Here is a 15,837-nt window from a genome sequence, read left to right as displayed (position 1 = left end):
TTGATTCACAGTTCTCACAGTCTCATTTAGGAAGCTCAGAGTTCCCTATGGCAATACAGCCACTAATAACACACCAACTTGGATGGCATTCTGTATGCCCTGTCCACTGACAGAGCACTGTGCACACTTCTGGAGAATTGGTCCCTGTATTTCTTGTCAGGACAGAAAGAGCCATTCACATTCTCATGTATTAGTAATGGATTAGTTATGCTAAGTTATTCACTAGTAATGAATAGTATTTTTAATAGCAAATGACTCCCTTAAATGCTTTCTAGCATTATCTTGCAGCAAACCTAGAGTCTTCAGATCCCCTGAACAAGTGTCTACTGCCTGACCTACGAGAGCGACAGAAACAGGTGTTTGCTAACATCTGTGGAGATGAGATGCACACCAACAGACAGCAAAACAAAACATCTGCTGGCAGGACTTTGGAAGTTCTAGCTGTCAGAAGAAAGATGAGACGAGGGAAAGCTGGATTACATTCCAGATCCTGGACAAAAACCAGCACTATCAGATGCAGACTGACATTCCTTTATTAGTCATAATTTTTTTTCTCCAGCTTCTTAAAGTCTCATCCTAACGAACAGTTCTCAATTCCAGTCTGTACTTTGTTTACTCCAGCCCTTTAGCCTCTCAGTAAAGTTCTGATATCTTTGTCTCACCAATCTTCATCCTTCTCATGTGATTTCAGTCTCTTGCTACTACTGCCCACTACTGTTAATACTGAGATTCACAGAGCGGCCAAGAAGAATTCTGTATAATAAGTAAGTATCAAGACAATTTTAGCTTCATGAATGTTAGCATACTAAAAAGTACCTTGGTTGCTTACATTTCAGAAACTGGAAGATAAGTGAATTTGCTTTAGTGTGGAAAGTTAAAGATGCTTTAAACTTGGGAGAGAGAAAAGGAGGTGTAACTGTAAAAAGGAAAGAGATACATTCTGATTTTATTGAAAGCTTTTGTTACTTACCACTGGCTTGGCTATATTAGAAAGAAGTGCTTCCAGTGCTTTTGTTTCTTCATCCTTTTCTTAAAAAACAAAATCAAAGCAAACAAAAAACACCCATGAATATTGTGACTTTACAGTGAAATGCCTCTTCAAAATCAATAACTGCACATAGATGAAAGTATTCACAAAATAGAACACCTTGCTAACTTGCATTTGTTAAGGTAACAAAAAACCAAAAAAGGTCCTGAAGATATTGTTAATATAAAACTATTTCTAAATCTGTCCTATGATTTATGGAATACAGAAAGCCTGGTTATCTTTTTTTAATGTATAACTTTAAACCAACTACTCCTCTGGAGAACTTCTGATCTTGGACGAGATATTTCCACAGATTTCTCTTTGGATGTAGATGCAGTCAAGCTACAATAGTTTAAATATGATAGTGAACATCATCTGGAAGCCTACTGGTAACACTGCTGGCCTCCCTCAATTGCAAGGGAAAGAATCTAAGGTCTTTTGTTTCAGCTGAAGGTATTGTTGAGTTTTAAAGGACTCATAGTATATAGAAAGTGTTTTATGTACTCTTACACAATATTAAAATTTTATTATCTTGATAGAGTACTACTCAGTTTTGATGGTGCGGCCAGGGATTTTTAATTCACTTACCCTTTAGTTTAAACTAAACATAAAGGAAAAACAAAGACTGCCAAAATTCTTTAAAAAGCAGATCAAATCTATTTACAACTTCGTTTCTAAGATGGTTTATGCTGTTGGAACTAATTAAATGCTTCTCTGACTTCTGTCTGACAAGTCTGTCTCAGTATGCAGTTCTCCCCAACATCTCCTGATTTTGCAAAATGAACTTTTCCATTTTTCATGTAAAATACTTTTAGAGAAACCATTAACATAATTTTTGTAACACATGTAAGCAACAAAACATTTTATCACCTGTGCCTTGGTAAAGTTAGCTCATAGATAAATACCAGCTAACAAAGTAAACTGAGGTGAAGACAAATGTGACTCTGGAACTATAGTGACAAGTATTCACTGAAGTTTGGAGCAACAGTTCCCAACTTCTGACTTCAGGTTGTATCTCAAAGGTGACCTTTGCACAAGGTATCATCTACACATACTTTTAAGCAGCTCTTATAGGTTGAGATTTCCTGGTTTTGATTAGATGTGCTTTTGTCACATTCCCTTTGGTTTACAGCAATCTATTATACATTGTCATAAAATTTTCATCTCAAAGCAAACTTAAGCAAGTTGAGAAAAAACATGTTTTTTTTCCCTCAGCATCAGCAGTTACCACTTCTTATTCTGAGAAAACTGTTCTTGGCTGTGATAACAAGCCTTTGATGTGTTCAGAATCTGAAAGGCTATGCCAATGACCTCAAAGTTGCCTAGTGACACATCTTCAGATTTGACAATCTCTGTATGACCAAGACTCAGTGAATTCAGTCTATCTGTGAGATCACAAGTGAAATAAAGATAAATAATAAACACATTCCCTTATGGCAGTGTCCTAGAAAACATGAACTCCCATGGAGTAATGTCAGGACCATTTTTTTTCTACAAGGGCCCTTCATTACAGAGTAGACAGGACAAGCATTATGCAGATTTTATTCAACAGTAGTATCTCTTTTAAAAAATACTCTTCTTTAGCAAGTTGAATGTAGGTTTCCCGTATCAAACACCTGGTTCTTTCCATGTTTTCTACAACATCAAGCAGGCCATCAATATTCAGTGAGTCTTAAAAACACAAGAAACAGTAACTACAGATAAAGCTGAGATTTTTCTCGAAACAGTACTATGAAGTATGACTCATAATATTTTCTCAAATTTAGATGGAAACTTCCATGTCGGTAGTTTTTGTTCATTCCAATGTGATGAGCAAGCCAATTGCCCGTAACTCCACTCTATGTAAGGCAGTGCAGTTACAGGCTATTTCTCAACTGCAAGACTGTCAAAGTATGGTGCTCTATAAATGCTATGCTCAGTCAGACACTGAACTTGCATCACACATTTATATGTGTGTGTATATATATATATATATATATATATTACTTTTGATAACACTTACCTTCTACTTCTGCGTCTGTCTGAGAATTGCTTTTTCCTTTACCCAAAAACTTGCTTTTGGTAGAACCTGTGCTTATACCACCTGCCTCTTGTCCTTTTGTAAGTCCATTATGTTCACTTGTAGGAGAAGGGCATTTCTGAGGAGATGATGGAGGACTGTTTAACTTATCCTTCTGAGTTCCGTGTCGATCTTTTAATTTTTTTTGTAACCTTTCATACGTTTTACTAGACCTTTCATCTCTAAAGTTGGATCTTCCATGAGCAGGCAGAGGATCTAAATGGAAGAAGAAAAAAGAAATCACTAAAAACAGAATGTAATTAAAAATCTATTTAAAAATGCTATGTGTGTTAAATGCACACTTATTATAAATTATGTTATTATAAAATAACATCTCTACTGCTATTTGGAAACTCAAGTGTCCAGCAGGTAACTTGATATACATAAACTGGAAATTAACAACATACGAGGGGAGAAAGTGTTATCTTCCTTTTTCCTAGTGAAAAATTACTCTTCAAATGTTTCTGTTATCTTCCTTGAGCTGTAAGGTACAGGATACAGTAATACAAAAAAAGTGCGATACTTTATTCACTGGAAGAGGTTTGATCTGATGCCAAATAAAAAAAAGTATTAGTTTAAAGTTTTGGAATGCAACTAGAGCTCTATTATTTTAATGCTTCAGCAGAAATCAACAGGGAAAAAGCCCATAAAAGCATAAAAACAGAATCTGTGATCCATAGGGCAACGGAAAGACACTAAAGACAGTATGGCTAAGCCTGGAAAGTACCTGTACACAGTCACCTGAGGCATGGCTGCAGTATCATCAAAGACTCATCTCTAAGTTAGAAGGTGGCTTTGGAAAAAAGTCAGTACCAGACTAATGAAAATATTAAACTGCAGACTGACAAACTTCTCTGTCCAATTCTAACGCTTGTATTCTTTTCACCTTTAAGCTTAGAAACAGGTTACTGACTCAAAACTTCAAAACTATGTGCCACATGGCACCAAGTCTTTCCTCAATGTAACCCTGCCTATAATAAATGACGAAAGCTTTAAAAACAAAATACATCCTTCAAAACCTGTATAGAATTTGCTCATTTTCAGGTAAGGTGGATCAGTCTGAAAAATATGTTATTTATTATTCCTTATGTGCTAGGAAGTACTGAAAACAAGATCAAATAAAAACTTCCTTGCAAGGAGAAAAATAAAAAATAGAGAACTTCTCAGTTTTTTTTTGTTTGGGGTTGTTTGGGTTTTTTTTGAATCAACTTAATTCCCAGAAAATTTGACAGAGGACTTCTAGATGTGATTTTCACAACCATTAGAGAGCTCAGTGCTCCTATTAGAGAACTACCACTCTCTATGAGCTTCTGGGGGTTGGTTTGTTCAGCTGTTTTTTTCCCTTAAATTTAGATTCCTCATATAGGAGCCTAACTGCAGGCTTTGACTTTTGAAAGCCATAGCCAAAGTCAGAGATCCAGAATTAAAAATTACATCTGTAGCAAATAAATAACAAATTACAGCATTAGTCCTCTAATTTCCTAAACTCAAGGGCATCTTACATATATATTGAAAACAAAGAAAACATAAAACATCCCATTTTATCAATTTTTTTTACATTAGCAGTTTAGCAAATTATCACAGACTCCATATTTAAAGAGATATAACTTGGCAGCAGAAATCTAGAAAAATATTATTTCATTAAGAAGTATCCTTTACCTTTTATGCATTCACTTACCACACTCCAATCTCTTATTTCAGAAAACTAAACGCAGACAAATGCCATCAGGAAATCAGGAAATTAATAAAACTACAAATAAGCACCCAAAGAGCATCTAGCAATGTACTGTTATCAGAGTATTGCAAGAAGACATAAAGTACAACTTGAGAATACAAAACCACTAAGAATTCCAGGAAGATCTAGATGTTAGTATATACTTTTCTGACCACTTTGTACAGTGGTTTTACTACTTAAGCAACTATATGGAGGTTTTACTACTTAAGCAACTATATGGAGGCCATTTTTAGGTTATTTTAGTAGCATCATAGAATGCTGAGAAGTCGTGTTTAGCCTCTCCCTCCACAGCTTCTAGCTTTCTCTAAAAACAGCAACCCAGAATTGCTCTTTGAAAGTCTTTCAAGGTCAGCACCTGCCTTATCTAAAGAAAAGCAAGTCTACCAGAAATGTAAATATTAACCTAACAACCCGAACCGAGTTAGGGCACACATACACTCTGCCAATAAACCATATTAAAGGCAGATGTCAACAGCACTACCAAAGACAGTTTCAACTACAGTATTAAGTTTAGGTTAGTGGCACCTGATTACTCAAATTTGACTTCAAAAAGACATTCAATTAAATACATAAAGTTTTAGGAAAAAGGGTACACTTTCTTCTGTAATCAGTACTAAGATGTCCTATGTCATGCTTCCAGCAGGATACTTGCAAGACATGAGCTCTCAGAACACTGCACAGGTATGGATTTAAATGCTGAACCACTACAAACACTTTCTGCATTGCTTTCCTTGGTGAATCTATAACTGATAGTGTAACAGAGGTAATCTGCATATTTAATGGATCACTGAAGAGACAAATCAAATAAATTAAAGAACTTCTGGAATAACAAGCTTCAGCAAAATCAAGCCTGGTATCCTCATAAAAAATTTTGTGTATGGCTATAAGTCTTGCTTGATAAAGCCCACACAGCATAACAGATGCTGGAAATGAAACAAACATTATTCCCATTGACTTGGGAAGTTCCCCAGAACTTGCAATATTTGATGAGCTACTTACCCACATCCCCATAGACTTGTGCGGTGTGGTACTGCGGAATGTACTGCGTTGCCATGTCACCAGCTCCGGTCACAGGTGAGTACATGTGACGTGGTGGAGGGGGTATCATGGTTGGAAGAGGAAGGAAGCTGGGCAGTGGGGGATGTGGAGGCCTGTGTATTACTGCATGACCACCAGGATGAAATTCTGGAGCCTGGGGAACCACCACAACCCTTCGAACACCGTTATCCTCAATAACCTGTACAGTGAGAGACACCATATACCAAAAGAGAAATGTCAGTATGTTTCTACAGATACTCAACCACAGCTAGGAATAGTAAAGCCCTTAATTTGAGGAAAGGAAAACAGAAGAGCCCAAGAAAAACAATGTAGAACAATTAAAGGGCTATCTGCGTTAAGTGTATTAACTGCAGCAATGCCGTTAATTTCTCAATGTGGTGGGGAAAAATATTATTAAAAAAATCTGACTGTAAAAACACCTTATGAACTGCCAGGTATATTTATGGCACAAGCATAGCTTCTCAGAGTACTGCATTTCCACCCTCATTCACATTGCCTATATGTTACACTGCTTCTAGGATTTGTTCTACAGCATAACAACTAGATTGCCTCCTAGAAATGAAATAGGGAGTTGACAGACCTCACTCTGTAAAAATAGTGAGAAAAAAGGCAAGCCGTGCCTGGTCATTGTTCTGTTACCAACATTAACCCAGGAGGCACTGGCCATACTGCCTCTTTAGCATGCAGCAGCCACCGTCTGCATCAAACCATTAGCAAACCAACTAGCAGGATCATAGTCAGCCCTCTCAAGGCTCACTCACAAGTCAAGGGAGTTCTAAAAAATTATTTTTTCTTCTCCCCATCCCCTGACCCTTAAAATGTCTTGCACCCTTAAGGAAACCACCTACTACCCAGAAAGCGGGGGCCTTTGTGGCAGACTTTGTTGTGCAGAGGCTTGTGAAAAATTAGCAAATGAGCGATGTGATGGGTCTGATGGAGAGCAGGCCCAAAGGTACGAACTGTACAAAGCACTGAAGCAGAGAATGCTTTTCAGTAAATGAGTGTAGGTCTTCAACTAGGCCAGAAACACTTCACATCATTATTCTCTCTAAATTTTATGATCAATACTGGTAAATTCACAAAAATACATGACTGTTGGTGACACCTAGACACCTAGAGACGTCTTGGCATAATTTGACTGGTGTGCATTATGGTGTCAGTAACTTTAGTGTATGGGATGCCAACAAATAAATTGTTCTTCATTTCTTAGCAAAATGCCATAGAATAACGTCACAGTAGAAACTGCAATACAAGTTTTTGAATGAAACATTTATCCAGAAAAGGGGGAGAAGAACGAATTATCACCACCACACTCAATAGCAGGGGACAATGCAACCCTATGACATAAGTTTTTACTGACATTAAAATAAAATGGGGACATGTACACATACACCAATGTGCATTCTTGTGCAACAGGAGGAGATCAATAGATCAAAACACTTACTGCCAAGCTGCTTTCATCTCCACTGTTTAAGTCTAATGGTATTATGCTTGGCTAGATTTAGTCCCATGCCCTGGTGTGAACGCTTCCACCAAGTCCATGACAGAAAGCTGCTTGGAGGATCAATCATTGGTTTTACCACATCTCCATTAGGAGTTGGTGTGCACCTGATACAAGTGGAATGGAGCTTCTGCTTTTATTTTCTCTGACAGCAATCTAATTTGTGTACCCCAAAACCATCCTGCTAGCTGAACAAGTAAGTGAGGCAGGTCTAGGAAACTTTCAAAACTTCACCACCATATTGAGTGAGACAGTGCTGCAGAGAGAGCTGCATGCTTCTGGTGTAATGGTAGAGTGAAGATCTCTATGCCTACACTCAGAAGACAGAGAAGTATGTACACAACAGAGCTAATCCTACTTTACTTATGTAAATAGAGAGTCGGAAATTACTAAAAGTTACCTAAGTGAACACAGCTTTAAAACACATGTATATCATGTGACTTTAAAAAATGTGTTATTTTCAGTATACAGAAATCGTCCCTTATTGTGAAAGAGTAATTTCACTAAAGACAACACTATTCATATCAGTGTAACCACAGCTGTATGGTATCCTAAAGGTAGAATTTATTAGCAGCACTAAATACAACTAGAACTTCTGATGTCCAATGAAACTCTGTAAACACCGAAATGTAGTTTTAATTATTTAAGTCTTTTTTGTTTACAAAACCCCCAAAACATTGCAATTTATTATGATTTTATGAGCAGATTCAGATTATGTAGGAAGTAGCTTCCATTATAAAACAAACAAGCTACTGAGTTCAACCTGTTTCCCTGGGTCTGCTAATAGCATAAGTACCTCAGAAATAGATACCCGATCCATAAGAGCAGGGACCTTAAGATTAATAGTGTAAAATTAAGAGTTTGACAAGTCTGTAACTGTGTTTCTAGATCAAACATCTACTCAGTGGTAGGCCTCTAGCAGACAGCTACACGGATAAAAACCCTCTAAACAGCAGTAAGAGCATCCTGCCAAGTATATAATTTTAAGTTTAAAAAGTAAACAAGCTCTCTATTATCCTAATTGTGCTAGCAAAACATGTGGTTCTGGCATAGGCCTGTTTTGTTGAGTGAACCAAGCAAACATCACTGGAAAACTCACTAAAGACCGTGAATATAGACAGCTTAGAGAGGGTGAATAAAGATGTGCTTTCTTTCAGAGTTTTACAACTACAGTTCCAAAAGAAGATGAAGGGAAAAAAAGATCACCTTATGAATTGCTTTTTAGTTATGTGATATAAGAAAAATAAATCTTTAATTCAGTAGTCATCCCTAGCTTCAAACAGAGGACAGTATACTGTATCACTGCCAAGCAGGAACTGAAGCAGGCAGAAACATAATAGAACTAAATGAAAATGGATAGACAAAGGGTGGTTATGCTGAAGTTGTTCTTCTAGGTTGACAGTTTTAGACATTTAACTGGTTTCCAATTTATCTGAAAATACAGTTGCAGCTGCTGACATTTAAAAATACACTATGCCTGAAGAAACCAGTTAAGTTACTTTGCTGGGACTGCATTATTTTCAGGAGAACTCTTAGCTCAACAGACTTGTCTGTTCGCAACACTACTATCAAATCTTCTGGCTCATAACAGGAACTTCCATCATAAACCTCAGTGGCTGCTATATTTTGCCAATAGTAAACACTTCAGAAGGCTTATAAAGGACTGGTTTTCCTGGACTATGGTACTCCTACTCAGATGAAAACAGCAGACTTGAGCTCATCCACGTGTATTGAGCTGAACAGATGTGAGGCATCTTCAGATCAAAAGTCAGAGCAATGTGTGATAACACAACACCTGCTGGCACTAACAAACTCCAATAAAAGGTTAATGGACAAGTCTCAGCAAGGCCCAGCCCTTAAGCCTCTTTGCTTCAAGTTGTTTCCAAAGGAAGGATAAATTAATTTTAAAAACATTATTCAGATTGGCACAGGTTACACAACTTTTTAAACATGAAGTACTTCATCAACTGAAGTTAAATATTCCAGAAATATGGCAAAATTCAGCATTTCACTTATCTCAAAACTTCTTTCAGTTCTTTAAAAATTAATTTTAATAGGAATCAAGACTTTTTACTACGACCTAAAGATAAATGGATTTTTGTAATTATTTATAATTAATTTTTCTTCTGCCTGTTTGGGAACTCAACTATGAAGTACACAGAGAATCAACTTATCAGCCAGCTTTCAACAGATGAAAGATAAAATCACAGAGTACTAGTCTGCCTACCCTAACAGACTTTTCTTTTGCCAGAGGACAATTTTTTGTAATGCTGTTCAGATAATTAGTCCAACATCTGCTAGACACTGTGGGTTTTTTGGTTGCATTTTACAAGCTGTAGTCTCTTCTTGGTGTACACCATGAGATGTATGCCAAGCATGCATGCCAAGCATGCATTGAGAGAGACTTACATCATGGGGAGTGGCATTCATCTGTCTTAACTTCCAGGTCTGACCTACTAACCCCTAAACTTGTTCTCAGTTGAGGGGAAGAAAGAGACACCATCTAGGAGGCCACACATCTCATTATAATACATGTGTCAAAAATAGCCAAGAGGAATCATCCTTTTAATCTACTTTAAAGGATGTCCAGGTTATCTAGTTCAATTTAATTTTCAGGCATCTAAATTAGGAATCACACAGCAGTGAAAATTGAGAGCCCCATTTTAAGGTAAGTGGTAGAAACACCTATTATATGATAACTTTTTCCCAATGGACAGCTGACATTTTTCCATGTTGTTTGCTATACTTTTTCAACTGACCTGTTTTACTCCTCATCTGCAGGGAACTTCCCAGACATGAACTGTGTACATATATAAAAATTATATTGTTGCCAAGAGAAAATATCCAGTAACACAGGTCCTACACAAGGAGCTATTTGGGCAATGTTTGTATTTTATATTCTGAGGCCATCAAGTACATTAGGAGTTTGAACTCAAGAAGAACTGTGGTTGTTATTGTCATGTACGTAGTTAATATATAACCAAACAGGCACATACACAGCACAAGAAGTCTCCCATCTCCGAGATACCGTGGGATATCTCCCCTTGTTTACTTGCTTGATCACAGTGATTCTCAAATCTGAAAAATTGTTTTCCTGAATTAGCTATTATGTTTCTACTCCCATAATTTGCATGAAAAGAAATAAAATACGAATCAAGTGAAGTGACATACCTGTGGGGCATATCCAGGAGGCACATAAATTGGAGGCACTGAACCATTTGGGGACATCATTGGAACCTGAGCAGGACCTAAGTGGGTTACAGAAACATTCAGTACAGCACCATTTAATAATTTGAGAAAGCTGAAAGAACATACTGAACAGCAAAGGCTCAGTGAAAAATATACAGATAACATGGATAAACAAAGGCAATGAACTGTACTGACAGAATTACAGCAAAGGGTACTCTTTGAAATCTAAAAATCAGTAGAATTGAAACAAGATAAAAAAACCCCGCTGGCAGATATTTCTCTCTTCTCTGTCAATAAGCTCACAGAAGAGCTCATGTCAAATCTTAACAGATGACAAGTCAAAAGAAGTGCCCCAAGATGAAAAGACAACAGAATAGACTTCAAAACAGAAACAAATCAAAAAGATACTTGAAACAAAGTGCAGAAAGCAGATACTATTCAGTTAAGAGTTAGGAAAAGTACTTACAAAAATGCTGTTCTGTTACTATGGTCTTATCACCTAAAGCAGTGTTAGTAGCACAGCAGTGGGAAGTAGCAAACTGGATATTAACTTAAGGTCCCAGGGAAAAATCCAGTGTATTACCCACTGGAAAGTCTACTCCTACTAACAGGAAAAGACCTGATACCACGATGATCCTTGTACCCTGCAAACCATAAAGAATGGAGTTTGGAGGCACTTAGATGAATATACTCAATGGGAATGTGTTAAGGTGGCATTTGTAGATAAAGTATTGCCTAGAAAATCAGATACCTTCAAAGAGCACAGGGGCGCTGTCTCATACTTGGGTTTACAAAAAGCTTTTGACAATGTCTCTCAAAGACTTTTAAAGAAGTAACGCTACCTCTGGTTAAGAAGGGAAATGATCTTTTCATGAATAACTGATTTGAGAAAAGGAAACTAAGAGGAGTAAATGACCAGCTTTCAAAGTGGCTTGAGGGACCAAAAAAATCCCACAGGCACCCAAAGAACCTGTTCACTGTATTAAAGAAAACTTCTGGAAAAGAAAATGAACAGTGAGGTGACAAACTGTTGTTATGTTAGAGAGCTGCAAAAGATCTCATAGTACTCAACGACCAGATGATAAAAAACCAGAATAAATAGTGTTGATAAAGGCAAAGTGACGCACCTGGACAAAATCGTAAGTATATATTTACAGCAATAACCCACAAATTAGACATAAATAAACATACAATGCAGCTACTACATATATTTTGAAAGAGATATCAGTCACGTGTTGTTTAGTGGCATTCGCAGAAAGAAAGAGAACATTAACATTCATTACTAACAAAACAGAAAGCAAGCAGAAAACATCATTATGCTGTGGTATAAATTCACACTGTACTTCCAATACCTTGAGCAATATGTTTGTTTCCACGTTCAGAAAGAACACACAGAACTAGAAAAGGACACACACAAAAAAGAAAATTTACACTGGCTTTCTACCTGTTTACCAGGAAAGATTAAAGAGACCAGGATTTTTCCTTTTAAAAATGGTTCAAAGGGCTGGTAGCAAAGAAACAGTAAAAGACCTATCAAGAACACCCACCTATAAACTCCCTAAAAATGGAAAGATAGATAATTTATAATTTCTCATTTACAAGAACCAGATATAGTAAATCAATTCACCAGGTAAGTTTTAAAACAGATAAAGGGATTTCTCATGAAATGTGCAGCTAAATCGTATGAGTTAAATTGCTTTAAGAACACTGCAGAAACTAAAGATTAGGTTCTGATTGGGAGAGCAATTCCGTAAAAAAATTCTGTAAAAAATACAAGTATTACTTTCGTTTCAGGAAGCAAGAAACAAGAAAGTTTTTTCTGTGTGCCTGTCCTGTCGTTATGCTGTCCCCTTTAGTATTTGATACTGGCCTCTATCAGAGTAAGCACACTGGCACAGGCTTCAAGAGGGGTGTCCTTACATTACTGTGTTTAAAACACACAAGGGAACAATCACTGAAGTTTAATTATTAAAGAAAAACTGAAACACAATATAATTTGAACAGGTTTTGTGACAAGAGCATAAGGTTGGGATTCAGACACTCTAGAATGCATTTTCCAAATTTCCAATTTAGTGCAGCAAAGCTATCAAAAGCACCAATCCACCTTGGTGCAGTTTCAGTAATACTCCTTAAAGGGCATTCACAGCTCCACCTTAATGTTTTCTAAACTCTGTCAGGATCTGCAAATGGAACATTCTAAGTAAATGCAAAGTACAGCATATAAGACTAGCATACCTCAGTCTGATAAGTATGGGCTTGACAGAAAAATAAAGGCACCTATGTCTGACTGCCAAGAGCAGGGATAAGGAATGAAAAGCACTCCTCAGAAAAGCAGCATGCAATCCAACTTCGTTACACATGCTATAGGGACTCCTTTGGGATAAGATAAAGAAGTTTTCAAACATACTGCCTAAAAAGAATCACAGCTTTGTTATCAACTGAATGTTAACACAGAACAGGGAGAGGGGGTGAAGAAACTTTTAAACGAGGTCTTAATTGAATGATTAAGTGAACTGTGTAACAACAAAGAATATAAGGACTACAGTAAGCTATAAATTGGGATCTGAACATTCCTCTGGTGTTTTTGCTCATCTGAAACTCAAAAATGTTTCAGCAAAAGTTTCTCCTGATTATGAAGTGCTAAAAAGAAACAAAAGTGAAGTGAAAATCAGCAAAACAGTGCTTTGCAGCACTACCTTACAATAAATGCAAAAAGGTCAACAATAATGGAAGCATATTTATTTTAAGTTGCCATTCAAACAAATAATAGTTTCAATTCTTACCTAAGAAGATGGATTTTACATGACTTGTATCTTGCATTGCTTATTTACACTTTTTCTATACTGAATATAAAACACTGATACTTTTATTAAGCTCACTATTTTAAACTATGTAAGTTTCAAGTAAATTGAGAACTAAGAGCACAGTTACTTGAAATTTTTACAGAACACAATGCCCTTGGGGGATGAAGGAACTCTTAACATGAACAGCCAGTTTCTTTGTGAACTAGTAAGTGTCTGTGTTTGTCTTTTTTGTTTTGCTTTAAGCATATAAAGAATAAGTAACCTTTTTAAAGGTTACTTACTTAGCACTTTAATCTCTCTAACAAACATAAAACAGCAGTTATCTCCAATCCAGTACAAAGGTTGATCAACAAAGCCATTTTCAGTACACCCATAACCTAGCAGTCACAAAAATAAAGACATAAAGGTAATGTATGAACCTGAAAAAATATTGCAGTGTTGGAACAGAGTCAAATTAGTATCTTCAAGAATTGCATACCATCTTTAGCACTTTAAAGTACCAGAAGTAATGAAAATATATTCTGAATATTCAAGAACTCTAATTTACTCCTGATTAGACTTCCAAGTGGCTGTGAAATGAAGTTAGATTGCAGAGGAACATCGAGGAAAACAGAAAGCATGGGACAAAAAGTTGGCAGACTCCATATGTATTTTTAATGAACACTGGGTTTTACAGTAAAATTACTGATTTATTGACAGAAAGCATATTAAAACCTGCAAAATTTTATCTATAGATAAAATGGTAACATGCTACAAAAACGTGTTGATTTTTTCTCCTTCACTAATGTGAAAATCTTAGCTCTCCTTCAGGGAAATACACAGCAAGAGTAATTGTCATGCTTTTAGATATTGGCTAGGCTGCTCCACAACAAAACCAGTGTGTTTAACCACATGAGAATTACTATCTAGTACCAGCAGATAACAACATGAGGAATTAATGTTAAGCAAACATCTAATTTTCTATATTGGGCATAAATGGAATTGACTTCATCCAAATCACTGCAGTATGAATGCTGACTGACGACTTGAATGTGGCAAGTGGAGGTCTCTAAGCGGAAAAGAAGTATTGTGGGAGAGAAAACAAACACGTAACTGTGTTACTTTATTATTGAAAACTGTCTCATCAAACTCGGTAAAGCTTGATATACCTCAACCCAGGAGACAGTTTATTACTGTCCTAAAAATCGCAAGAGAGGGAGGAATATCTCCTTCCCGTATCAGAAGCAGGTGAAGTTCCCCAGCGTGTCTATTTGAGCAGACTGTAAACCCCCCATTACGCTCATTACAGCCACCATAACCGTGTGGCAAAATTACCAGCGCTGCATCATCCCTGGGATCGTGACAAGCTGATCTAAACATAGCAACACCTGAAAACCCGAGGACACCGCCACCGTTCGCCTAGCAGACACACCATTTCTTTTTTATTTCAACCATTTAGCATCGCTCCATTTTAAGCGCCTCACAAAAGCGCTCAGCAAAGGTGCACACACCGGATTCCCAACGCCAGGGCCGGGAATGCTCTTCCGGGGCACTCCCCGCCCGGCCTTGCGCTGCAACACCCGGGCTCCTGCGGCCTCCCGCCGCACGGGCGCCCTGCTCCCCCTCACGGCTCGGGGCCACCGCGGCCCCGGGGCCGCAGCCACCCCCTCCGGGGCTCGGGAGCGCGTCACCGGCACGGGGGCCTGGCAGCGCTCCGGCTCCTGCCCCTCAGGGCTTTTCTCCAGCCATCGCAGCTCTCCCCCATCCGCCACTGCCGCACCACCGCGGGGGCCGCCCGCCCGCAGCTCTCGTGTTTCACCGCGGCCCCAGGATCCTTACCGCTCATTTCGGGCCGGGCGGGCGCTGCTCCCGGCGCGCCGCGGCAGGCGGGGCGGGGCGGGTCCCTCAGGTGCGCGGCTGTGCCCGCTCCGCCCCGCCGCCGCTCCGCGCCCCGCGCTCCGCCCTTCGAGGGGCAGAGGCATCCTTCGCCATCCCGGGCCCGGTTTTTACTGTAATCTACCAACTGTCATTGCCTGCTGTGATCCGAGTCATTTAGCTGAAAGCTTTTACGTTAATTGGTATAATTAAGTGCTAAAGAATTACTTCGGCCTAGTCCTTCCAGAGGATTTTCCTTGAGCTGACCTGTTAATCAGTTTACACCTAAGAAAGGGAGTGCAAAAACAGATCTGGTTGCAAACAAACACTTTCCGGAGCGGTGTTTGGAAAGCTGCAATGACTTTGATACTAATCTATGTGGATACTGCAGCTCATGAACACTGCTATACTTAGCATTAGTCTAATGTGAACAGTGATGAATCACTGCTATCCCCAGGAGGAAATAGCATTCAGGATTTACTGCAGCACATTAGGTTAACTATGGCTCTATAACCAAACACCCACACTTTGACATCACACAGGCGATGATATGCATCACTGACGCAAGCACTGACAGGATCAGACACAAAGGCCACAGCAGCTGAAACA

The 15,837-nt window shown here is 38.3% G+C and overlaps 1 protein-coding gene across 9 annotated transcripts in view; it reads right to left on the bottom strand.

Annotated features, from left to right (window-relative positions):
* The window catches only part of FNDC3A (fibronectin type III domain containing 3A), a 116,952-nt gene that overhangs the window by 41,209 nt on the left and 59,906 nt on the right, over positions 1-15,837 (bottom strand). For 6 of the 9 annotated variants that reach the window (XM_027890818.1, XM_027890820.1, XM_027890819.1 and 3 more), the window contains 4 exons: positions 10,553-10,629; positions 5,821-6,058; positions 3,030-3,302; positions 971-1,029 (listed from right to left, as the gene is read on the bottom strand). In XM_027890818.1, the coding sequence (XP_027746619.1) occupies positions 971-1,029; positions 3,030-3,302; positions 5,821-6,058; positions 10,553-10,629 (647 nt within the window). Of the gene's footprint in view, positions 1-970; positions 1,030-3,029; positions 3,303-5,820; positions 6,059-10,552; positions 10,630-13,655; positions 13,782-15,192; positions 15,232-15,837 lie in introns of those variants that run through there. The other 3 variants (XM_027890824.1, XM_027890823.1, XM_027890826.1) reach the window with 3 other exon arrangements.

Source organism: Empidonax traillii, unplaced genomic scaffold, assembly GCF_003031625.1.
Source record: "Empidonax traillii isolate 1590-97213 ecotype Southwest subspecies unplaced genomic scaffold, ASM303162v1 scaffold298:size702513, whole genome shotgun sequence".
In the NCBI taxonomy this organism is placed as follows: domain Eukaryota; kingdom Metazoa; phylum Chordata; class Aves; order Passeriformes; family Tyrannidae; genus Empidonax; species Empidonax traillii.
The sequence above is the reverse complement of the archived record's forward strand: the minus strand, read 5'-3'. Positions and strand labels throughout refer to the sequence as shown.